This window comes from Parambassis ranga, chromosome 2 (assembly GCF_900634625.1).
Source record: "Parambassis ranga chromosome 2, fParRan2.1, whole genome shotgun sequence".
In the NCBI taxonomy this organism is placed as follows: domain Eukaryota; kingdom Metazoa; phylum Chordata; class Actinopteri; family Ambassidae; genus Parambassis; species Parambassis ranga.
In genome coordinates this window covers 10,593,356-10,619,422 of record NC_041023.1, presented here as the reverse complement: position 1 = coordinate 10,619,422, position 26,067 = coordinate 10,593,356, and the positions used below count along the sequence as shown (strand labels likewise).

The following is a 26,067-nucleotide window of genomic DNA, read 5'->3' as shown; positions in this document are numbered from 1 at the left end:
AGTAGGATTTATGTGGGGAGCAGTGCTGAAGTTTAACTTACACCATCTTTCATTAGAATTAATGAATCCGGCCTTTTAAACCAAAGGATTTGAAAACGTTGAGAAATGCGTCCTCTGGCGCGCCGGAGGTCCTGTGTGCGTGGTGAGGCCTTCACGGCCACTGGAAATATTCTAGTCATTAAGAAAATGTCAAGGATATGAAGCTATGGATATACGAATCAAAGTTTAAGTCCAGATTTATTGTCGTTATTAAAATAAAATCTCCCCTGCAAATGGTTAGGTCGACATTTAACATATAAAAAGATGTGTGGTGGCTGCGTTACCGTGATTTATTACGCTATATAATTGTAATATATAATATTTCTAATCTTAAATGATCTGTAAATTATAGGCATAATAATTGCAATACAATGGTTTAAGTGTGTACAGTTTTACTGGCTTATGCCGTAACAATTGGATTACCCCGAAGTCATGTCAGCAGACGTTATCAATTACGAGCTGCACGCGAACGCACCACCAGATCCCACTTTTTAGGAGGGCTGATGTCATTTCAAAACTTAACTCACACTCCCAAGTCAACGCGGCGAGTCGCTCACCTCTGATTCTCCCGTGAAGTCCTCTCTCATGTCAGGCGGAGCGCGGTAAGAAGAGACTCAAGAGGAGCAATAATCAGAAGAAAAACACCAACTCCTCTGCAGGACGCGAGCGGACGGCTTGTAGAGCAGAAACTCCAGCAGGACTGACTGGGAGCCCCTCTTTCTGCGGGCAAAGGCGGCTGAACTTTTTCTAAGAAAAAAAAATCCAATCAACGAAAAAAAATGAATCGGAGCTTTAATAAATCGCAGCCTCTGCGTAACGCGGACTGTAACGCGGTGGAAGTGAAGAGTAAGGTGAGTGTGGAAGGATGGGTGATTTTTAAAGCGCGTAAATGTGGGTTAGGGAGAACATTATAATGTTCACATGGTCGTCCCGTAACGGAGCTCGTAGAGACACACTGTCTGCTGCTAAAGACACACAGTGTACTCTTCATCGCGGATCTTCCTCGCAGCTCCTGGATATTTCTGTATAATTTGCTGCTTTTAGACTATTTTTTTCTGATCGTGCAGAACGTGCTGATTTCTCTCTCTCCGGTCTGTCACGGAGCTGCTCTGATGTTCCTGTTCAGTCGGATGTTTTTGCCGCAGAAGTGCAAGTTTTTTTGCTACAACGTTTCAGCCTGCTCTTTGTTTTTGGCTGTTTGTGAGAAACTAACTGTTTAATGTCTGCATAAATTAACTTTAACCATCAACAATTCTACTGTCATGTAATGGAGACCACTTATTCATAAAACATTTCACTTGTCAGGGCTAGTCACACTCACTGGGATCACCTTAGACTTGCAAAGAAGGTAGTTTTATTTACTAAAATCCTATCTTTGTTTGATAAGTATTTAAGTGGGATTCATATAAATAATACCAGAGTTGTTTGTATCTGTGCCAAAATCTCTCAGTAATATCTTCTAACCAACATTTTAATTAAGTAGGTACATGTGTGTTTACTCTGAGCTCACACTGAGTGCCATGTGTCACAAGAGGTGACTCATTAGGTCCCAGAGGCCTTTTCACTTTTTAGTTTTGGCTGCCCAGTTTCAGTGGCGTGGTGATGGCAGGTCAGTGACTTGTTGTGAGATGGATCAGCTATTTTAGGGCTGCAGTGAGCATAAATACACAAGAACATCAAAGGGTCGTGATTGTGCATTGAGGCAGGGTCGGTCAGTTCTGCAGCACAAACAGGAGCGGTCAGTTTCCTAGAGATTGTTTGTGGGTGGAACTGAGACGCCGGCAGCTGCTGGGCGAGAACGGGCAGGTTCACCAGCATCATCATCAGCATCACAGCAGAGTTGACTCACTGACACACACCGTGTGGCATGTTTCCATTTTTGGATCAGACAAACGTCATCACTCTTAGTGTTACATCACGTTACGTGACACTTTGTCCTCTCTCTGGTTTTGTTATGATCAGTTTCTTGTGCTCTGAAGAGCGACAGTAACCACATTCAGAAAGCAAGCTAAGCAGCGTGAATCCATTTGGTTTCACCTGACTAAAGCTAAGTGACAGTTGAGCACATTTGAATAGTTGTAAAAAAGCAAAATGCTTATCTACAAAAGTAGGCCTGCCACTTTCTGAGCTGCTGTCACAGAAAGAGTTGTAGCTGACGAGCACCTCGGTGCGTTGAAATCAATAAGTAATGGAAAGTGACGGTGATTAATAATAATAGTCATTTTGTGTGGATTTTAAAATCAATACGTCAAGGCTCCAATCAGAAAATGTATGAAAACACACAGATGTGTTTAACAGCGGGTAATGTTCTGCAGATTCAGATGTGACGTTTGTGTGTCTGTTGTCAGGGATCTTGTGTGTGTGTGATCTGATGTTCTGTTCTGGTTCTCACTGCTTCGTGTTTGGTTTTCTCAGGGGGAAACTGTTCCAGTGATAAGCTTATCAGGGATAACACTGGAGGTGTCTGGCTGCCTGTCGTAGAGCCTGAGCCAGGAGCTGGTTTCACTCACTTAAAGCTCTTATCACAGAGTGTGAGGGGATGTAGGAGGGGAGGCTGGGTGGAGTCCCCCCCCCCCCCCCCCCCCCTACTCCCTTTGGTTCATCCAGCTTTTAACGTTTGAAAAATTCATCACCATCTCTCAGTTTGTACCTCAGTATTTGCTGTGGTTCACTTTGCAGTCGTCGATGCATACTTCTATCTATGCTCAGAGCCCGTAGAGGAATTCTCAGGTGAGCCTCCAGAATGTTCTGCTGAAGCTTGTGTTGGTGAAAGACAGGAGTCAGTTATCTTCCATTTTCTCCACTGTGTCAGTTGAGTTCTTCAGACATGTTTCAGCTTGTCGGCCATCACTTTGCTCCGATAGGCCAGGAGGACAGGTGATGTCACGCTTGTAGTGAAGTATTCTTAGGATCGGAGTTAGTACTGAGGCCTGTGATTAATCGCGCCGTGTTCAGACTTGCTCGTACCCGAGGGCCCAGTACTGCTGCTGAAAACAGATTGTTCAGACTGATCTTGACACAATGTGCCAAGCAGAGATTCACAGTCAGAGCACTGACTGAGCTTCCTGTTGTGCAGATAGAATTATTGTTTGGTAAGTCAAGTGTGACATGTTGAATTCTTGCAAAGTTAATTGCACTTTATTCATATGTTGGTTTCACTTTCTGCAATGCAACGCCTAATGCAGACTGACAAACCTGTTTGTCAGCATCTTTAAATGTAGGTTGAGTTTTATTAGCTGGGCTCCTAGTTCGGTGTCAGGCCTTTTAAACACAGCTTCATGTGTGTGCCTCTGCTGCCTTCAGTGAAACTAGCAGCAAATTACACTTGCCTGGCATCCCCGTAGTCTCCTAACACGCCTCCTCTTAAATTCATATGTCATCTTCTAATTACAGTGCTGGTTAATGTATCCCCCGCTCTTCTTCTTCTTTCCTCCCAGTCAGTATACTGCTGCGCTCTTCTGCTATTCTGTCAGCAGTTTTCCTCTCCCTCCTCCTCCTCCTCTTCCCCTGATCATCTCTCCTCTCTGCTCCTCTGCTGTCAGCTTCCCTCCGCTGCGAGCTGATGATTACAGTAACAAACAGCACCTTAGTCTACAAATTACCACTGTGATTCAGACACCGGAGCTGCTGCAGTTTTCTGTTGTTGTGGTTTATTGAGCTGTGCTTTTGTGCGTCTTTTGTATAGCTGTCTGTGAGTCACATGATGACCTCATCGTGACCCTCAGTCAAGCTCCCATTGGTGGTTCAGTGACCTAGCCAGGAAAGCTGAAGCACAATTGTTCAAGTCTGCACTTATCTGCATAAACAGTGGGTAGGAGGTGTGGCTGCCTGCCACTGTCATTTAAAAAATGCAGACTATTTACTCATCCGCCTGTATTCTTCTATGTACAGCAGCCCCTTCTCTTTCCCTGCTGTTCGAAGGTGATGTTTAGGTTAAATGTACCTTTGCGATGATAGGATTGTGACAGGCAGCCACAGTTTCCTGCAGGAAGTGATTCAGCTGGATCCTGGTGCCATCTTATCTTGATGGGCTAATTCATGGCTCTAAACAGCAGTCACACTTGTTGAGGGAACAGTTCCTGCTCTTCTAGTTCTCCTTCCTGTAGCATTTTGGCTATTTGCTGTTTGAAAAGTACCTTTGCCCTTCTCCTGAAGGACTGTAATGAAAATGCTCAGAATGTTCTTTGGCTGAAACCAGTTTTGCAAAATTCTAGCTAGATTGGTTTGTTTACAACTTAGAAGCAGCTTCCTCAGTGCTGCAGGCTTTCCCAAAGGTGATGACCCTATGATCAGCTGACTTCCACCCTGTTCATTTTGTGCACAAGTGTGCCTGTGGCATCCTGGTTTCCTCTTCCTGTTTTTCTTGTTTGTTATTTTGCCACACTGACAGTTCCTGTAATATGTTTTCTTTGTTTTCCCTCTTCAGTATGGGGCAGAGTTCCGCCGCTTCTCTGTGGACCGGGTCAAACCTGGAAAGTTTGAGGAGTTTTACAAACTCATTCTGCACATTCACCGCATTGCTAATATGGAGGTGATGATTGGTTATGCTGACGTCCACGGAGACCTGCTGCCGATTAACAATGATGACAACTTCTGTAAAGCTGTGTCCACAGCTCACCCATTGCTCAGGATCTTCATACAGAGACAAGGTAAGCTTTCTGAACTGCATCACTTTCCTAACATGCTGTTATTCACCAAAAGGTCTGAAGATTAAACTTAAAACACTTAAAATCTCTTACTTACCACAGGGATTAATAAAATAATTCTTAATCTTAATCTCCTTAATCTTAAACTTAGTTTAAACTGGTAACTGGTAAACCACAACAATTACCTAATGCATTAACTGCATTTTAGGCTGTAATTATCGTACTGACTCGAATCAAGTCTCCCCACAAAATATTTCCTCATCCCGTAATGTCTGTCTCAAGGCTTTTTTGTTTAGTTCATGCAGGCCTCTGTGTGTGTGTGTGTCTGTATGTTTTTGTTTCCTGCCCTCTTATTGGCTGGATCAGTCTCCGTCTGTGTCTGTCTGCCCAGCTAAGTCCTGTGCCTTATCCAAAGGAAGGGCTTGCAGGCAGATGAACACATGCGCGCACACACACACGCACATACACACAGACTGGTGCCTCAGCAGCCCCATAGAAATCAGGTCATTGAGCAAAGCCTGTATCCCGGCATACCAGACATTACTGAGAGACAAAAGATCTGCATGAAAAGAGAGACTCCTTACTGGGTTCCCTCCGTTTGTGTGTTTGTGTGTGTGTGCGTGTGTGTGTATTTATTCAAAGACAACACCGTGGAACCCTGAATGGGAACCAAGTCCACTCTCTTTCCATCTCTGCCTCTCATTGATCCCAACTCTTGAGTGGGTCTTGACTGCCTGCCAGTCCAGCCAGCAAGCATACAAATGAATCCATCACCATTCACATCTATTCATACCCTCAATCCTTCTTGGAATGTCCCCGGCTCGGTTGTGTAATGAACATGTACGCTCCAGGGTATTGTTTTAATTGTCCTCTAGTGGTTCAAATACAAAAGCTGTCCGCAGTGCAGTGAACAATGTTGTTGCAGATTTCCAGCATGAGATATGCCCAGAGTTACTCACTGTTTATGACTAATAAGACATCTGCCGGTGATGTTTAAATTAAAATGAGAAGTTAGTTTTTCGCCTATTTGACAGTTTTCAGAAATTTAAAGGTACAAGGTAATTGGCATATTCCTGTATGTGGCATTATTCTAGTAAAGAGAAATATATTGATTATACTGTCCCATTAGAAGTGCCAAAGGTTTATTTTGTGCTGCCTTGTCCTAGTCAATAGATGTTCCACTGGTGTGTAAACCAAGGTTATATTTCTCATGTCACATTCTCTCTGTATCCCAGTCTGCCTGTCTGCCATGACCCATAACACTTAATACAGTAGAAATCCCCTGAAACCCCAGAGGGACAGAGCGATCCTTGCTGCTGCACAGACTAGGGCTTATTTAGCGTTGCGGTAGTGTAAACACAACGCTGACATGGCGATGTGGTTTAGAGGAATGTGCACTGTTGTGACTGATGCTGAAGCAGCCTGATCATCCTAAGCCTCACTGTAGTCTATTGTTGGTTGCCACACAAAGATGTGTGTGTGAAGGAGCACCTCGTGTCTCTGAGGAGATGCCCTGCACACAGTGAGGGATGACAAAATGTTTGTGTGAGATAATAATGCATCGGTCAGTACCAGCCTGTTAGTGTGGGTCATCAGTGGTGGTGTCACCGTGTATCTTCCCCCTTCCTGGTCAGCAGACACCCCCAGATGAAACACAAACCTATACAAACTGTGTGAAGAGATTTTTTGACCTTTTGTCAGGTTTAAACAGTCATACAATTGGAATGCCCAGCGAGAGTTTTGAAACATTGTCTCCAGTTAAAGATGAAAGAGGGACAGAGTTGGGACAGAAGGGGACCAGACGTTCAGTGATGTATTAAAAGACTAACACACACAGCAGTGTTTTGCTCTACTGGCCCTGGTTGACCAATAACTCAGTTCTGTGTACTTTATCATGCTGTCAGTCAGACCGACCCCCTCCACTATGAGATCACCTATCTGGGACTGTCCCGTGTTTGCGTGTGTGTACTTTTTTCTTCCTCCATGTGACAATGAATTTTACTGTGTTTGTGTGTGGTTGTGTGTGCTTCTTTTATCTACCTGACACTCCTCTTCCGGGCTTAGCTTCCCATTGTTGCTTAAATGATTTGAGCACGTGCCGAAGTTGTCTGGTAATGATACCTGTTGCTCTCCTGTGGGCACTAATGGCAGCTTCTTAATATTTAATGACTTGTACCCTCTGTGGTTTATTCTAAAGAGAATGGTAGCTTCTCATGACAGATAATTACAGGGGTGGGTGTCTTTAGTCAGATCAAGCAGAAGTTAAAGCATAACTTTTCCTCTTTACTGATAATTGAAACAGAGTAGAATTGTTGCAAAGATTCAAGCTGGAGCAACAGCTGTGTGTGCATACAAAGCCATGCCAGGGCTCATTTTCCTTTCCTTCTGTGGTATTTTACACTTTACATTACATAAGATACTGTGGATAACCAGCAGTCTTGAGTGTATGTGTGTGTGGAGGGGGAGGGTTGTCACTTCACACGGCAAAGTACTTGTGGGACACTTCTAGATTTCTCATGCAATCGGGAGGGGGGGAGGTGCGATGGGAAAAGAAATGGGACGCATCAAAAGATTGTGGTGAAAGAGCGGCTCTGTATGTGGATGTGGACTCCTCGGCTGGTCCAACGTGTGGGGGTGTGATTGTGGCAATTATGTCTTGTGTAGTCAACTGATGATTGATTGTTAAATTTCAGGAATGTTCTTTTCAGTGTTTGAAGTTTAAAAATGGATACTAAACCCTGGTGTCCTGTGGCTGGCTCAAGGAAACTATGAGCTGTTCAGTAATATTCTGACTCAAAATAATACAAATTAGGAGATAAGACTGTGAAGGAGCTCCGTCTACTGCCTCATTATTTTAGGCAAAGAAAAGTCAGGCAGGAAATTGTCCACTGGCCACTAATGGTTCCACATTTCACCATCTTTTTCCTGGTATTAAACCAAAGATAAATATAAATGTTGGTTAAGCTTCTCCCATGAACTAATCTTTAGGGTAGAATAGAGCCTGAGAATGAAGCCTGGTAATGTGCTGAAAAGCTTTTTAAAGCTGGCAAACTTTGACACAGTCAAGCAGGCAGTAGTTCATAGCTTCTAATTTTCCACTCTGCAGTAATGACCGCTGTAATCTTCATGATGGGCTTTTAAGATTTGTGCACACTGGATGACAAATAGGGTTCAAATAAGGATATGTGTGTTCAATTATATTGAAATTTTACCTGTAATTACACCATGGTAGACAAAAGAGCATCTTGATCCAAGCAAAGCACATTCCTGTTTTTGAAAGCTGGCTTTAATGGGGAAAATGCAGTTGTTTTTGTAGACAGTGCCAGTGGCCTGCACACAGACTAAACTTTCAACAAAGAGAAGAGACCCCTGTTTGGCAGAGGGCTAAAAGTTTAAATAAATAGAGCTGTCGAGGTAAGCCAAGGTCAGGTCTGCGTGGCTTCATATCTAGCAGTGCTGAGGGGGTTTACAGCTCCAGCTACCCGACTGCTTTCCACACCTGTGAAAACTAGGCTCAGATACCAACATCAGCCAAACTAAAGAGGGATGTGGTACAAATAAAACACACCAAAATGTATCGGCAGCCGAGCCAGTTAATGCTGAGCTGTTTCACAACAGCTTGGACAGCAGAGTTGCTGGAAGATCAAAGAAAATGTGTTTCATGTCTGCACTTCTTCCATCAGCAAAGTGCAGAAATACTGTATAATGTTAACAGAAAAAAGGTCTGGCAGGCTGGAAGTGTGGCCATCACTTCCACTCAGACCTGTTAAGTTTGAAAAAGTCACAACAAAAAAACCTAATGCTGAATGAATGACAAGTTTATTAATAGTTTCAGTGTATTAGTCATAATGACCATAAGGAGGTGGCTCTGTTCTGAGATCCAGTCCTTTTACTAAGGAAACAAGAACAAATGCCTGAGAATAAAAAGGTCGCTTTCCTTCATTCCAGAGTAGCCGTTTTAAAATGAATCACAGATGAATCAGCATGATGAAAATATTACTTTCTAAAGGAGGATCTGGTGCACACAGATGTGAGGGGGTTTTAGTGAGCCACAGGTTTCACCTTATTCTGACCTGACCAGACCTTTCCAACTGTGGAGGCATTCTGACTGGTCAAACATTAGACATCCACCATACAGAATATAGATATTGTCAAAGAGAGGACAGAGCGAAGAGTAAAAGAACATGGCCATGGTCTCATTTCTGATTGAAATCCAGTCCAAATGTTCAAATGGAGAGAAAGTTTGGAGGTTTGTTTTGTCTGGATTCTGCTTTTGTTGAACTCGGATCGCTTCAGTTTTCATGGAATCTTATATCCTAGAATAATAACATCCAGTAATATAATATATTACATTCTCTTCAGTGTTACCTTGACACTGAAATTCTCACTTACCGCTAGCTAAACCCTGTACACTTAATTTAAGCAGTGTGAGGTACAAATTATCCTCACAATTCAAGAGAAATACACTGCAGATTTCACTGTGTAGGTCCTTTAAGCCTGCTATTGTACATTTTAGAGCCACAGTCACTGCTGTGCTCCTGTCCCAGTGGCCAGCTGCAGGCATCCACTCAGCACATCTGGTCACTCTGGCACCATGGCCAAAGGGCTTCTGAGAACACGTGCCTGCTGTTGTGTGTGTGTGTGTACTGCGTGCACTTTGGTCCACATGTCCTCTTCAGTAAATGGGGTTGTGTGGCAGAAGCCAGTGCTCAGTCATGGTAGCTGTAGGTTAATGGTAAAGAATTTGATCCAAGAGAAAGAGCCACGTCAGTAATTAGTCCTAGCTGTTTATCCCAGTCAGATCTCGCTAAGCTGGGTTAGTCCACTGGAGACTGGATTAGAATAGATCTATTGATTTGTATAGATAATTCACAAATCATTCCTGCCAACGCTCAGATTTTCCCTGTCATGTTTGTCCTTTGATTCCATTTTGGATGCTGTTTGATGGATACCTAACATGCAAGCAGAAAGAACCTTTTCCTCAGTCTAAGGTCTAATTTCATCATAATGTGGAGGCCCTGCCTTATTACTTAGACTCAGTATGCCTTTGTGACTCCATTTACATCTGGTCTTTGTGCTTGTTACCAGAGAGAGGCCCCAGGCTGTGCTATGAAGAGCCTACTTTAAAAGGACCACTATAATATAACAACTCAATGCTCTGCCTACTCTTTAATGAATGTATGTCATGCTGTTTTTTTTCTTGGTTACATCTCCCACCTTGCTCTCTCTTTTCTAATAGTGTACATTTTCTACCAGATGGCAACAAAATGATGCAAACCATCCTGGTAGACATTCAAGAATGTTGTTTTGGGTATCTGCTTAGACTGATCCTCATTCTTTTCATATTGGAGGCTAGGCGTGATTCAATAGTCAAGGGCAAAGGGGGAGGAAAACCAGAGCAGACAATGGGGAGTCAGTCTGATAGTAAGACAGACAGGCAGGCAGGGAGGGGAGAGGAAGGTGGACTGAGCAGGTCTACCTCTATCCTGTGGTCTGAGAGCGAAGGTCTGTGAAAGCAGAGGTGGCATGACCAATGTATGAGACTTTTATAGAGCACTCTTGTAAGATTTAAACAGATACTTTGGTGACACATCTGGGTCTCAATAAAGGGGCAGCAGCATAGGAAAATGCACAGCCTTTTTTCTCAGACATGTGTGGTCACTGTGTCCAGTGTGTCTCCATGTATCTCCATGCTATACCGAATAGAGGTCTGTCTCTACGGGGGAAACTTTCAGTGCTGTAAAAAGCTTTTAGGTAGTGTGTGTGGGCTGCTCAATAAAACCTGTGTGTGGCCTTTTTTCTCTGCGTGTCTTCAGTTCAGACAAAGCCCGCCGTAGTTAAAGTGTGATGGAGATGCCTGGTTCCTGCCACGGGCAGGACGGAGCAGCAACAGCCACGTCTGATGGGATGCTGCCTCTCTTTGTGCTCCTGACTGCAAAGCTACAGCAGAGCAGCTGGGATGGTGCTGTAAATCATGTCAGCTGGCAATAAAGGGGATCAATCCACACTGAATATACAGCACTTTTTAACCTCTAACTAAACATTTCAGGCTAGAGCATGTTCATACATCAGCAGTGCCTGTTTGTGTTGTCGAGTCGTGGGAGGGGAGGCCCTGAATTTTAATTAAACTTTCAAGGGTTGTTGTGTTTGTCAAAACTATATTGGTGTTTGTGTTTCCTAAGTTCCTGCTTTCATTTTGGTTTACGACCCCGCTTTGAACTGTGCCCACGCTCTCCCACAATGAAGTTTCCAGACATTGTGGGACAGGAGTGTCTGCACCAGGGCACCTCTTCTATCATGTGTCTGTCAGGTTTCCAGGGCATCCCATGGATTTATTTGTTTATTTTTTGAACTAGTGAGTCAAAGTTAGTTTTGGAAAAAAAAATGTGAATGAGTATTTGACATGCAGATTTCCTGAAGTGTGCTGTTGATTTGGAGCTCTTCATACTTTATACACAGCTGCTCCCAGTTCAGCAATGCCTTCACACCTCAGCAGACTTTCTGTTATGACAGCTCTGATTCTCAGAAACTCAGTGGCTCAGTTATAATTGACTGCATCCTGCATCTATACTCAGGCTCTGGAACTGTGTGATGAATGTGATGAATATAGCCAGTCCTTCAGGGACAAACAAACAACTTCCTCATCCACAGCCGCCGCCGCCGCTGCCACTCCTCAGCAGCATGAATTTTCAAAGACAGACGACAAGCTTGAAATACTTCAGTGCCTTATTTCTTTCCCCCAGTTTATGATGAAAGAGGAATGAGATCCTGTGACTGTGCGTGGGCTTTCTGCTCTGTGTTTATGTGCTTGTTTGTATGTTGTCATCAGAATAGTGTTTAGAGCTTTGTTTTGGATTTCTCTGTCCTAATTTTAGAAACTAAAGCAGGCTGTTGGGACACGCCTGCTGTATGCACTCCAAATACCAGGATTTTACCTTGTTGTTTTAGGCCCATATAAAACATTATATTTGATTTTCTTATTGTAATATTTAATTTATCATTTAACACTAAACACTAAACACTGATTTGTTGAGGGATCAGCTGACACGGATATAGCTATTGTTTAGGCACACTTACCATACAACCAATGGTAATACATGATCCAGTGCTTCTCTCTAGATCAGAGAAAATAATTGTTTTGTGTATGTGGTTGATTAATGTATGCATCCAGATTCAGGTAACATTGTGGCACATTTAAATTCATGTTATCTCCCGTAATGTGTTGGGAATTGCAGGTAAATGTAGGAATGTATTCTTTTAGCCATAAAATGCTAAAATTGGCCTAAAAAAACAAATGCAGTGGAAATTCCCAGGCCAAAACTGGGCTGGGGCGTGAGCAAAGTGAGGGATGAGGGTGAAGACTTGGGGTTAGAGGGAGCGGGAAATATGGATGCTGGGTGGGTGTTAGTGGGTTTGTGAGGGAGGAGCCGCTGGTTTTGTCTAGAGACGGCTCACTGTGAGACTGCTAACTGCAGTTCCTCCTTAATTACAGCTCTGCTGAAGGACAAGGCCAAGCATGCTATGCGAGTGTGCATCTGTGGAAATATGTGTATGTGTAACTCTGAAAAAGTTGCACTCATCTACACATGTAGATGTTGTGATCACAAGTGCATGTTTGAGCAGAGGATTTGTGTCCTTTGAGGATATCCTAGTTTACATGATTTCATCAAAGCATGCTAGGTGGCTTCAAACGTGTGTGTGTGTTTGTGTGATTATCAGATCAAATCCTGCTTTCTCTTCATTAGAGGTTTCTGTGATCGTCCGCTAATTCGTCTTGAGTTTTTGGTTCACATTATAATCTCAAAACTGCTCACAAGAGTTCTCATAATCTTTTAAACAATCGGAATACTTCATCTGACACCAGGCAGCTTTCTGGCATTTTAGTTGAGCCCTGGGAATTGCTTGCAAGCTAGCACAACATCAACCTTGCATTGCCTCTGCGAGGAGTTATTTTCAGAGTCCATAATTACAAAGGAGGGACTGACTTTGCTTCTCAACAGCTCAGCCACAGCAAACACACTCACTACTGGCAAAGTTAGCCTCAGAGCCACCCAGCTCAGTTTAGGTTAGCCATGTGGAGGCTGCAGAAACAGGTTCATGCTGGTAGATAAAGCTAACACGTAGGACCTTAAGACATAAATCTATCACCTACGGTACCTTTAGGAGTAGATGATAGATTTAAAGTATGGAACTTAACCCTTTTCCTTTAAAATGAGTCTGTTTCCTGCTTTAGATGCACATAAACTGTCCTGAACATTCCCTGTTCCCTGAAACTGTGTGCCCGACCATGTAGCATGTGAAGTCAATTATTTTCACTATTCGATGACCCTGATAAAAAAAAAAGTTCATTAACCCAGAGGCAAAAAAGCATCTACATCTAAATCCACTTAACATAAAGCCTGAGCAAACATGTGCACTGTGCTGCTCCACACACCAGTCGGTCTAAGTCAGACTCCATGTTTATTATTTGTTTAGTGTGGTTTCTGCTGTTTGTTTAGTGGAGCCTCTCTCATGGTGTGTGTACCAGTGTGAGTTCACAAACACATGTTTACATGCATGTTTACCTTGAACAGACTTTTCGCCTTCAGCATTTAAAAAGGCCTACTTGTGTGCCACATCTAATTTCTTAGCTGTGCAGGGTTTTTTCCTTGAAATGGTCTGCTGAGAGGGAGTTAACTGTTTCTTTGCAGTTGTTTACTTTTCTTGCATCCCCTTGTGGGCAAGCCACACTGACAGAATGAGAGGCCATTTTGTTGTTTGTTTATTAAGGGGAAAAACAGGAATATTTTAAAGTTGTCGCTTTTAAGACACATTGCATGGATATTTTGTTTTTATTTCCAAAGGAATTGTTAAATTGGAATTTTATTTGCTAGCTTAAAGTTGTTACATTTGATTTTGTGTGTGTGTGTGTGAGAGAGAGATAGTATCGAAAAATGACAGGAAATAATGAGTCCCTCCTAAAGAACCCCATGGCCTTATGTAGGTCATGAGGCTAAAACAATGAGACAAGCTGTCATGCCCCCCACTGCTCACAGCACTTGTAGCCATTACATGCAACAGACAAATGCTTGATTGGCTAGAACTGAGCGCAATGTTTTTTTGTGATTGGCCATCACAAATCATCAGAGCTGGCAATATCTGGACATCACACATTTGACTTAAGAACAAGTGAATGAACAAGCAGCATGGAGATGTCCTTTACCTAAGATGCTATAAAGTTGCTGCAGCCCATCTTACATACCTCTTAGCCTTAGTTACAAACATGTCAGGTGTGTGATTGAGCTAATTTTGAATGAATGCAGCATTAAAATCGAATTTTAACCTGAAGCCTTTGTTTTTAGTAAAATATTCTATTTTATGAGCTGCTCTGACTCATAGGCCAGAAACAGACAGACACACGAGAAGACACTGCGCCTTCTCCCACCCACCCTCCCCCTTCTCTAAACATGTGGGCCACAAGTTGGTGGTTGAATTAGGCCAGCTCAGCAATTCAGGATTGGAAAGGAAGGAAAAGAATGGAGGAGGGGAGGAACGAGCCTGACTCTTGTCCTGATGTGAATTGTGTCCTAGAGACTCCATGAAACAATGGACATTGACAGCTCATGTGGAAATACTCCCACAGACAGTTTTGACATGCTGTGTGTGTGTGTGTGTGTGTGAGAGAGAGAGAGAGAGAGAGAGAGAGGAATGATTTGGCTCCAGCTGGGTGAAGTAAACCACAAATGGAGTCAGTGGAGCAAAGCAGGAGCAGGATATGTGTCACCACACACAGGAAGTGTTCAGTTATGCTGTGTGGTTGTGTAAGAGAGGGAGTTGGTGTTTCAGGTACTAGGGATAATGGGAGAGAAGCCTGTCCAAGCTTGCAGAGGATTTTCCCAGTCACATTCAGAGAATGGGGCTGTCCTCACCTGGAGGCCAGGACGGGGCTTTTCATTGACCCGTGTTCATAAGTGACAAGAGCTCAATGGGGTTGCTCACCTTGTCATCCAACTGGATTAACAATTAAAAAGCATATCGCCAAAACAGCCATATTGATTCTTTTTTAAAACAAAGCACACTTGACTGCTGAGCCTGTCAATAGACAGGGTGGATGTGTGGCTGATGTGCTTAGATATAAAGCTGATCTCATTCTGCTTCTGAAACAACATTTTCTTTGGCCTCTTATTAATCGAGCTGCACTAGTGTGATGGGTTATTTTTTCTTGCCCATGGTGAGAATGAGACAAATGTCTCCAGAGACGGCCTCATAACAAAGGATCGCTTTTCCTGTGAGTTGTTGTAAGACGAGAGGTTTTCTGTGAACACAGGCAGTTTCACCCTTCCACAGTCTCTTATGTTTTCCTGTGAGTAGGCAGTTTATCACTGCTTAAATTATATTAAAATTTGGCCATTTGCTGTTTACACAAAAAAAATTGTGTTTAAATGCCGTGTGTGTGTGTTTACTTCCTTGGTTGCCTCACTTCCTTACCCCTCTGTGACATCCTGCAGGCCTTTCTTGGCCTGTGTGTGGTCACATGTGACAGTCTGTGTGTGTGTGTGTTCGACAGTGAGAGTACCAAAGAGACTATAATCTTCCTAGTCTGTTTGTTGTCTGTCACCTGCAGGTGATAAAAGATTAGGAAGTAACTTCAGCTCAGACTGGAGCCGAAAGTTTAAAAACATGAAGCTGGAGGTCACCAAAAACAGCAACTACTCCGCCTGTTTCACCACCTATCGTGAATTTTATACCACTTTCTGTGATCAATAGCTGTCAATTGATCACAGCATAAATCTCCATAGTGTGTAGTCTTTCCCATGTTTGACAAAAATACATTGTTGCACGTCTCGGTGGTTTTAACAATTTAAAGAAAATGTTGGGTCACCCACCCTCAGCAGCAACCACTGCATTCTTTTTACATGTGGACTCGTTTTTTTCAGAACTCTCTCTGCCTGTGTGGCCTCTATTTAAATAACATGAATAATTTGAACACCACTACACCCTCACTTGAGTTTTATTCATTTTTTTAAGTATAAAACTATCTCAACAAGCTGTTTATTGAACCATGCTGCCGTCTTCTTCTTGCTCCTAAAGTGAGTCCTCATGAATATTGTGCACACAGGACTCATAAACATTGTTCTCTCTATTAAGAAAAGTGAAGCAAATCCAGTTAAGAGTAAGTCCCTTTAGACCGCGGCTCATTAAACATTAGTTTATGTTGTTTAGTTGTCTTTAGGATGTCCTCTGAGTGTCTCTCTTAAATGAGAATGTTGTGTTTGTGTGTGAGACATACAGGAAACTGACTGGTTAGTATCAGGAAACACTCCTGCTCATAGTTTGGGGGGCATTTAAAGTCATTCTGTTTTCAGTCTGATCCTTAAGTCCTCCCTTCACTCTCACATACACCCGCTCACATGGACTCTCACACAAACAGAAGGCCAGACAGGTGGCAAGGACTCAAGTCCAAGTCTGCTGCTGTGACTTGTGTCACCCATCCACTGCCAGAATCTACTTCCCCTCATTCCTGTTTCTGCAATCTGGCTGTGCAACTCCACATTCATTCTTCTCTTTTAAATGCTGCTTCACCATCTTTTCGTAAGTAAAGAGTTGAACTTCATATTCCACATAGATTTATGTCTTCACATGAGCAGTGAAAGCTGCCCGGGTACCTGTGAGCCACATGGCAGCGGAGACTTCGGGAAGCTTAAATCGGCAGCATGTGTTTTTGGGGTTGAAAACATGCATATGCTCAGCAGAAAGCGGTAGAGAGAGGCAGCTGGATTAAAACCAGAAGCAGTAGTTGGTTAAACGCAGGAGAAAGACGGAGGAAGGAAAGTTAGTAAACCCCCAGCAGCACTTTTTAATTTGGAACACTTGATGGAGAATTCCTCTTAAAAAGTTGGAGGAATGCAAAACCTGTCTACTCCGTCGCTTTCTTCCTCCCGCCTACTTTCATGTTTCACCCTCCCCTCCTCAGCCTGCACGTCAGCCTCCACCCCCTCCTACACAGATTAATCTGCTTAGGTACGACACACACTCACATACTCCCATTTAAATGCCCTCCTCCTTCCTTTAACCCCTGCCTCCCTCGTGATTTGGCCCAGCATTTGTTGTACATGCGTATGCATAAAGTAACTGGTGGTTTGTGGAGTCAGTAGTGTGATTGATACCTGCAGCAAAACATGAACCTGTGGTTCTCTCCGTGCCCCACGCCACGCGGGCCGGGCCAGCACAGAGCAGACAAGGCAGCTCCACTTAACGTGTCCCAGATGTGCAGCCCAGCCCCTGTGTGCCGCAGTAACTGCTAGTAAAATGAGTGAAGGGAGTGAAGGAATGGACGTGGTGCAGTGTGCTACCCAGCATGTGCAGAATGTCCATGCAGGAGCTTTAGAACCTGGATTTGTTTGGATTTTGCAGGAGGTTAAACTAGTGTTTCGCAGATGATTTCACCTGATTCTTACCAGAAGCAGGAAGGAAGCTAATACACTGACTGGACTGAGAAGTTTAAAGTAAACACAGATATGCATACAATCCTTTACTAAAACTAGAATTAATACTACAAATGTGAATGGTAAGGCACAGTTGCGGCTAACTGGACCTACTTTCCACCTCTGCTTATTTACTCCATATACCTAGAACACCACACCGTACACAAGATCACAGAAACTTCCAGTAAACCTTCAGTGCAGCTGTCGATTACAACCACATAGGTTTATTGAGCTCCTCCAAATTTCCATTCAGGCTCTCCCTCAACCACCCCTGCAAGAATGTGAAATATGTTTGCATGTTTAAAAAAAAGTCTTTATTCTGTCTGGATTCTTTTTCCATGTTAGTGTTAGTTGAAAATCTTGGCAGCAGTGGACCCCTAAATACACAGATAGACTTCCCAGCCATCTCCACTGGGGGAGGAGCAGAGACATCCATTAATACTGATTGTTTTGGTTCATGTGTCTTGCATTTTATACTGACAGATAAAAACCTGACTGATCTAGTAAAAGATGTGGTGTTATAGGAGAGATGTGTGTGAGTTTTTACCCTTAGAGAAATGTGCTATTCAGCTCATTCTTCTGTGTTTGGACGCGTTGCTTAAAACCACTGGAGAATCATGAATACCAGTTATGTCTGACCCCACGCTATAAGGCAAAAGCAAATGCAAAGTCTCTGCATTTCATTAAATCCATGTCCTTTCTAATGCAAAAAGGGCAAAAGACACAACTGGAAATGGTTTAGTGGACGCACACGCTAACTGTACTCTATTGTACGCCTTGTCATGTGATGTTTCATCCTGTCGTGCTTTGTGCCATATTCCTGGTGGTTTTGAAAGTGAGTAGCTTCCAGCTGTGTGTATGTGTGTATGTGTGTCTGTGGGGCCCAGGAATGAAGCCCACTGCCACAGCATCCAGTGACCTAATGCAAAAGGCAGCAGGGTCTAGCAGCACTATTCACGGTTCTCTCTCCCTCTCTCCAGTGATTACGGTCTCTCCTGTCACTAAGCACTTTGTCACGCTTGGATGAGGACTGTGATGGGGGCTGGAGGGGGTTGTTGGGGGCGCAGGAATGTCACTTGCATAGAGGGACTGTAGTTGGATGTGCTACGACCGAGCAACAGGCCGGAGGTTATATTCTATACTGTAAAGGCGTGGAGGAGGAAAGCAGTGGACATACATCATGACTGTCCTGCATTCTACATAATCCTGTGGGTTTTTCAGTTATTCAGCCTAAGAAATTATTGAATTTCCTCAAACCATAAAATACTAGTGGTTGGGTGTCACAGTAAATGTGAAGCTACAGTGAGCAGACAGTTGGCTGGAATGGCGGACTGAGTCGGATGGCTTCTTGGCTCGGAGCTGTTGCAGAGAAATAGCTAAGACTGTGCGGAACATACTTTATAACCTAGATGGTTAAATAATTTACAAAAAGAAAATTTCATATTTGAACATGTGTTTGCCTCAGCTGGGCTGCTGGCATCTGTATCCATCCATCCATCAGCTGAACACGCTTTGTCCTGCAGCACAGGGTCACGGGGGGCTGGAGCCTATCCCAGCTATCTATGGGTGAGAGGCAGGGTACGCCCTGGACAGGTCACCAGTCCATCACAGGGCAACATACACAGACAAACAACCATACACACTCGCTAACAAGCACATCTTTAGAATGTGGGAGGAAGCTGAAGTACAAGGAGAAAAGGTGCATTTTAAGGTGATTGTTTATATTAATTAATTATATTCCCCTTTTACCAGTCATCTCATTTACCAGAGATTCACAATCATACAAGGCTTGTGTATAGTGATGCACACTGTATGCATGCACAAGTTTAAAAAATGTGCATCACTTCTGGCCCTGTTTCGGTTACATAGCTGGTGTTTCCTCTGCTCTCTCACACAGGTACAACCAAAATATCTAACACAGTGTGCCAACTTTCACAAAGCCCTGTGTGAAATATCACACATGACGCAGGCCCCAAACACCTCTGCAAACATCATTAGTCTAAACCATGTAGTAATTATGGTGTCAGTGTAGCTGGCTGTGTTGTGGCCGCTGTGTCACATATGCACTTATGCAAAGCCAGGAGGTGTTTGTCTGTAACGGTCTAACAGAACTGTATACACACTCGCACACATGTTTCATACAAATATTCCTGTTGATTTATCTCCTTCATTCATTCTTGTGTCTTACTCACATTACATCACAAATTATGAAGAATCTGGGAGTATATTGTCTTTGTGGTTCTTTGTCATCATCCACTTCGGTGGAAGTGTAAGAAGACCTGCAAGGAACAAGTGTGCACAGCGAGCCTAATGGTAAATCATAAAAGTCTTTAGGTCCTTGCTTTTTATGGGAGATGCTGGAAAAGCAGTAGGACTTTAAAACGCCTTCTTTTCACAGCTTTGTTTAACTAGAGGTGGGCTTCAGCGGAACAAAGACTGGTTTGCCTTTTTTTCCTTTGCTACGTAAGCTTAAGAACAGCATGGGGCTTTTGATAGTAGTTGAGAAACCAGAACCAAAGTTTTTCTAAGCACGTATCCTCAGTATGCAGGTAGATTTATAATGTGCCAGTGATGAATCACATCACAGCAGTGTGAGTGTAAGCTTGAAACAGCCATTTGCTTTGGTGCCTGTTCTGTGAAGTTGTGCAGATCTTCAACCTGTTTGGAGATATCACTAGCCTCATTTAGCACCACATTCCTTGAATGTCGGTATGTGTGCAGCCACACACATCAACAGAGAGAGCAGAATGTAGAAGTCATCCAGAAGCCGTCTTTTCACCTCTGACCTCGTCTCCCTCTGACCTCGCAAGGGTCGAAGCCATGTAAGGCTCTGGCATCATGGCTTTAGTATCTCTAAAAAGACGTCCCACTGGTTTGATCTTCTTTCTTTATCCACTAAAATGTGTCTGTCCATTACCCCCTCTGATCCTCAGTTGTTTATGTGAAAGAGTGTTTTTTCCATCTCTGTCAGCATTTAGCCTCTCTGTTAGCAGCTCTGTTAGTGGAACTCTTTGACCTTAAGTTTAGAACAAAGCAAAGTTAAGGGTAAATGCAAACAGCTGCTGTGTGCATACACACTCACATATACACAGTTAATGTGTGTAATTGTTATCATATATTCCATACTGTGATCTCTAAATTGCACTTGATGGGGAAAATACTGTGTAGTAGCAAACTGAGAGACAAAGTTCCTGTAATAGGCTTTAGCTTTGAGGTGTTGTTGATCCTGCAGATGCCTGGCAGTGGCCCGGCAGCCTTTGATCAGCAGGTTCACGTTGGCTTACCCATGATGCTTCAGTGTAGCAGGGATTAGATTTGTCAGGAATTGTTACAATAACTATTGTGTGGTTGGCTGGAACATGTGTGCAGGACGCCGTTAGAAATATAAAGCTGTGACACCTGATAGGTCCTTACTTGGCTTTTATTGTGGTAATTATTGACCTTTTTAAAAAAAAAAACTGTAGCTCAGTATTTCATACACAATTTGAAAAGGGGGGGGGGTAAATAAATGATAATAATGATAATTCTCCCAGGCTGCAGTCACATTTAGTTTAGGTTCTGCTAACACAGTCAACACACAACTTTTCTCATGGAGACCATAGTGTTTAGTTTTGAAATTATAGACTACAAAATGTGATGATGTCACACACTGGTTTGTGGATTTTAAATCCAGGAGGTTGACACCATTGCAGTTGTTTTGCTCTAAATGTAAAACAGATAATTATGCAGTGATTAGACATGCTGTACTGAAGAGAATTTTAGACCATAAACTCATTAGAAAACGGTTTACTAACAAATCAAGTCAGAAGCAGGGTCTTCTAGTGAAACCAGTAAATGTGCCCCCTGCTGGCTATTAGAACAGGTGCAGACCTGATTCACTTCACAGCTTTCAGATCCAGATGCTACTTCTCCTGCTTTTATACAGTCAGTTTGCAATAGAAACACATTTTAGCATCTTTTTTAGCATCTCCAAATACTGTGATGTCATAGAGTTTAGGCCATCACTTTCATTACCTGCTTTTTATTTAACTTACTGCTGCTAAAAGCTCATAAATTCTCACATTTTGAAGCTGATGAATGCTAGTTAATTTTTTGTTAATCAACTGTCAGTATAACATACAATAACTTTAGGTTTTACTGTATGTTTTTACTATATAGGCTCTTTAAAATGTAGGTAGTGACTAGTGCTTAGCTGTCACTCCATGATCATTCATTCACACCCACACGTACAGCAATATATGCTCCTTATGGGTTGTGTGATGTTACACAGCTGTACTCATTGGATTTCTGATTGAAAAATACATTATAGCCTGGTGAGGCATTGGTTTTAGGCTGAGGTGAGGGTGTGTAAGAGAGGGTGTTCCACAAAAGACCCATAATGAGACTCTGCTGCACTCCCCAGCAATATGGATCCCATCAGGGAGCTCTGCACTTGTGGCAGAAATTCCCCTGTAGCAAATGCCTTGTCTGGATTCAATCAAATCAGATTCTGTCACAACATGCACTAAGAATACCATGCATTTAAGTTTGATGGTATTTAGAAGGTTTTACTAAAAATGACATTTTAAAAATGGCTAATTTTAAATCAGCAACAGTTTATCAGGCACAGCAGCCTGGCCTGAGTGTGTGAGCACTTGACAACATTTCTTAAAGCTGTGCCAAGAGGCATCAATCTACTATTTCACTAACACTCATTTATCATTCCTATTTTTGTCCTGTTTCTAATTTTCCCCAATTTAGTCCTGGCTCATGTGCCCCATGTGTACTGCAGACTCTCATAAGCTACCTCCCTTAACCTGGTTCTACCCCAGACCCTCCTTTTCTTCTCTTCTGTAGCAGCCACTAACATGCCACTGCTTTAGTCAACAGCTCTGCTCAGGTGAAAAGGAGGTGTTAAAGGAAAACAACATATATTAATGATGAGTCAGCATTGCATAGGGAGTTGTATGGCAGACGTCCACACTCCACTGAGGCCGGAGGGATGACTGGCCAGGCCAGCTGGCTCTGCTTGGGAAATTTGTTTCAACGTTTGAAGATGGGGCCAAATATTAGTGTTTGTTTACCTTCAACAAACTCACACACAACTGTTTCATTACAAAAAAAGTGTCCCTAACAGTGAGGCAAACATGACTCATTGTCATAGAAGTGGTGGAGCTGATGCTCCCGCTTGGGGAGCTTCGCTTCCTGTCACATCAGGCTTCACAGTGTCCAGATTTCCTGTCCTGCATGAGAAATGGAAGATAAGAGAGCTATCGGGTTATTTATCCACCACAGAGCACTGTTTTTTTTTTTCTTCTAACTTTCTAACTCGCATAAATACTTCTTCTGTTTTGTTTAAGTGCATATTTGGCAATGGTGTTGGTATTGTGTAGATGTCTCCTACTGACAAAGAGAGTGATCTAGTCTACCAAGAAGGCCTTTAATGTTCCATCGATTGTCCTAACTCTGTGGTCGGAAACCTCACGTTTTAACTGAGATTTCCACAGTGATCTCATTCTTTCCACATGTATTGTTTCGTATGCCTTTGTGATGATAATACAAACAAGTGCAGGACTGTTGACTTTTAATTGGCTTTAAAATGCACAAAACTGTACTGTGTGTGAGTACCTGTGTATGTGGGTGCAGAAATGCAAACAGGGAAACCCTACAGCTGCTGCCTGGTAGCAGAAGGGTGGGACACATCTGTCAGCACAGGAATGCTCTGCACACTCAGCAGTTTTCTACGAACAAACTCACACCCACAGCCTTTCGGTGTGACTCCAGTTCAAGTGTCATTTTTCTGACATGGGCTGGATTCATCATTCTGAAGTGATTATTTATAGCTCTTGTTTTTAAAGTTATGTCACATCTGGATTGTATAAATGATTAGCAGGTCTTTGACAGAAAAATTATTTGCAGCCACATCTGTGAGTAGTTTAAAGAAAAGGTTGCTGAGTTTGTAAGGCAGGTGGTTTGATTTAAGGGTGTGGTAAATACCAAAGAGATCATTTACATTTTTTTTGTAGCTGCCTGTAGGTACCTTAACACGGAGGATAGCAGCACACGCTGCAGAAAGAATGTTAAGCCTGTTTTGTTTGCACACAAATAACTCTGAAACCACGTCCTAACTCTTTTCTGTCTGTCCCCCTTGTGTCTTTGCAGAAGAGGTGGACTACACTAACTTTGGCACCAACACCTTAACTCGTAAAAAGAAGGCAGTGGTCGCACTGCGCAACAACGACATCGCCCGCAAGCGTCCTCACATCCGCATCGGCATGCCACAGGACTTCCGACCTGTCTCCTCCATTATTGATGTGGACATTCTACCTGAATCTCATCGCCGTGTTCGGCTGTATCGCCACGGCTCAGACAAGCCGCTGGGCTTTTATATCCGAGATGGAACCAGTGTGCGGGTGACACCGCACGGGCTGGAGAAAGTCCCAGGAATCTTCATTTCCCGGATGGTGCCTGGAGGGTTGGCAGAGAGCACCGGGCTGCTGGCAGTTAACGATGAGGTGCTGGAGGTGAATGGCATCGAGGTGACGGGAAAGTCATTAGACCAGGTCACAGATATGATGATCGCTAATAGTCATAACCTGATTGTGACTGTGAAGCCGGTGAACCAGCGCAACAATGTGGTGCGCAGCAGCAGAATCTCAGGCAGCTCAGGCCAGTCGTCTGACAGCAGTGGGTCAACCGGTTACCCGAGTTCATCAGTGGCCCCAGCCGTGATGATGTCCTCTGCAGCACACAGTTATCAAGATGACCTGGATAGCGATGAGGACGCAGACATCGTCATTGAAAGCAGCCTCAAACGCCCCTCTCAGCGGTCCAATGCATCCCTGGCATCCAATTTGTCTCGCACACACCAGCAGACTCCATCAACAGCTTCAGGCCCAGCAGCACCTCCAAGCCCCCCGACACGTCCATTATCAGTGGTCTCCACCGCCTCCTTCCACTCCCAGCCAAGTCTCAACGGAGGGTCCCACCATCACCAACACAGCAGCCTCAGCTACCAACTCCACAGAGACCTGAACCTTCAGCACAGTCACCAGCACACACAGCCTCCACATCACAGCAGTAACCCAGCCCTCCGCCACAGCAACGGCAGCCTGCACAAAATCCTCAGCTCACTCAAAACGGACCCACGACACAGTCTTGCTCTTCCCCGGGGAGGGGTGGAGGAGGATGGCACCGTCATTACCCTATAATACTCACAAACACAGAGACATAAACATCCCAACTGCTCAGAGACTAACTGGAGCACCAGGCCAGATGAATATGAGCATGTGTGTGCCATCAGATACCAATTGTGTATTTTTTACAGATCATTGATAACAGGAAATTGCAAAAAAAGGAAAATGTATATATTACTTGTATTTTTAAAAGTCATCTTTGTCTTACATGAAAAGATTTGTATGTTTGTAACAAGCATCAGAACAAATAACTGTTTTTAGGTGAGTCCACTGTATGCTATAGTTCTGAATGTACAGCCTGATGTTTCTTAGTGACCACTTTTATTAAGATCCTTTTCATTCTCATTACTGGGACCAACTTGGGGTTGCTTACGGAGGTTTTTAAAGAGTAAATCTATATTTCTTATATTCTGATAAAATGCTGTGTTGAGTATGTTTTTAATAGGTCTTGTATGCATTGACGATTGTGATCAAATCCTTGTATCTGTTTCAATAAATTATTCTGTCTTACAATAATGTAGACTGGTTATAAAGTCCTTACTCAAGGACACAGCATTAGTGCAAAGGCTAATATAAACACGCTTTACAGCTGTACTTTTCATTAACGTAGTACTATCGGTTGAATAAAGCTGATTTTACAGTAAAGAGTTTAAAGAAAGGTGAACATGTGCACTATTACAACAGTGCATTGATTCACTGGGGTTCATGTGAAAGTAGTAATTCCAGCTGATTTACATTCCCGGGATGTTTCCTGTGACGTGTTGTTGTTTAGTAACATGGTGGCTAATGAACTGCAAGGTGACCAGAAATTAGAAGGGGACAGGGATATTTGTTTCACTTTATTATTTTCATTATGTAGTGACAGTTAAAAATGATTTTGTTTCACCAAGGTGAAGTTTTTCAATGCATTAAAACCAAAAGTCAGACGCCCCTTAAGAGCTCATAGAGAAATAAACCATCGAGGAGAGCTTGTATAAACATGGGACTTATAAATGCAGGAACTTTCTAGAAGCCATTACCATTCTGAAGTAAGACCTTGATTCATGGCTAATGAATTATTACTTGCAATGACTAAGTCTTGGGAAATCTAAAGTTTAATTCAACAAGCCTGTGCCTGTTGAAGGCTGCATGCAGGCTGAAGGGAATGATAAGATATTAAGATCAAGTTTCACCAAATAATTTACTCTAGACATTACAAAGTGAAGACTATCTGAAGGTTGAATTCTTTTAGGCATGAACAACATCATTGGCTTTTGGCTACACCCATTGTATCAGTAGACTTGCAACTGGAATGCAGCTGTGCCATGTCAGAGGCCCTGCAGCAGCACGCTCCTTTCACCTCTCTGCTAATGAATGTTTGTCTGCTGTGTTTGCTCGAGATGCTCAAACAGCTAATAGATACTTGACACCCAACTTGCCTTCACCATCAATCAACAGATGGTGGCTTCAACATTTAACAAAACAATATCAGTGCAGCCTCCTTTAAACAGATCGGCAGTGATTCGACGAGAGACTTGTCAATCAAGCCAATTGCACGCACTTATTTGCCGATCTTTGGGCCTCAATAATTTTGTATTCATCAAATTATTTTTAGATGGACCACCACGACACTGTAAGTATCGTGGTGTATTTTATAAAATAAGTTGGCGATTTTTGAAGTCCATTGGAGCCACAGTGTTTGGAGCCAGCCCCTGCCGGCCAACAGCAATATTGCACTATCAATCACTTCCGCATTGGCCTCAT

The 26,067-nt window shown here is 43.1% G+C and overlaps 1 protein-coding gene across 1 annotated transcript; it reads left to right on the top strand.

Moving 5' to 3' along the window:
* The first annotated feature begins 561 nt into the window (after positions 1 to 561).
* On the top strand, positions 562 to 24,840 carry pard6gb (par-6 family cell polarity regulator gamma b). The gene is made up of 3 exons (XM_028424353.1): positions 562 to 890; positions 4,466 to 4,688; positions 23,291 to 24,840. Exons 1-3 carry the CDS (start codon positions 819 to 821, stop codon positions 24,337 to 24,339), a joined length of 1,344 nt encoding a protein of 447 aa, XP_028280154.1. The 5' UTR covers positions 562 to 818; the 3' UTR covers positions 24,340 to 24,840.
* The last annotated feature ends 1,227 nt before the right edge of the window (positions 24,841 to 26,067 follow it).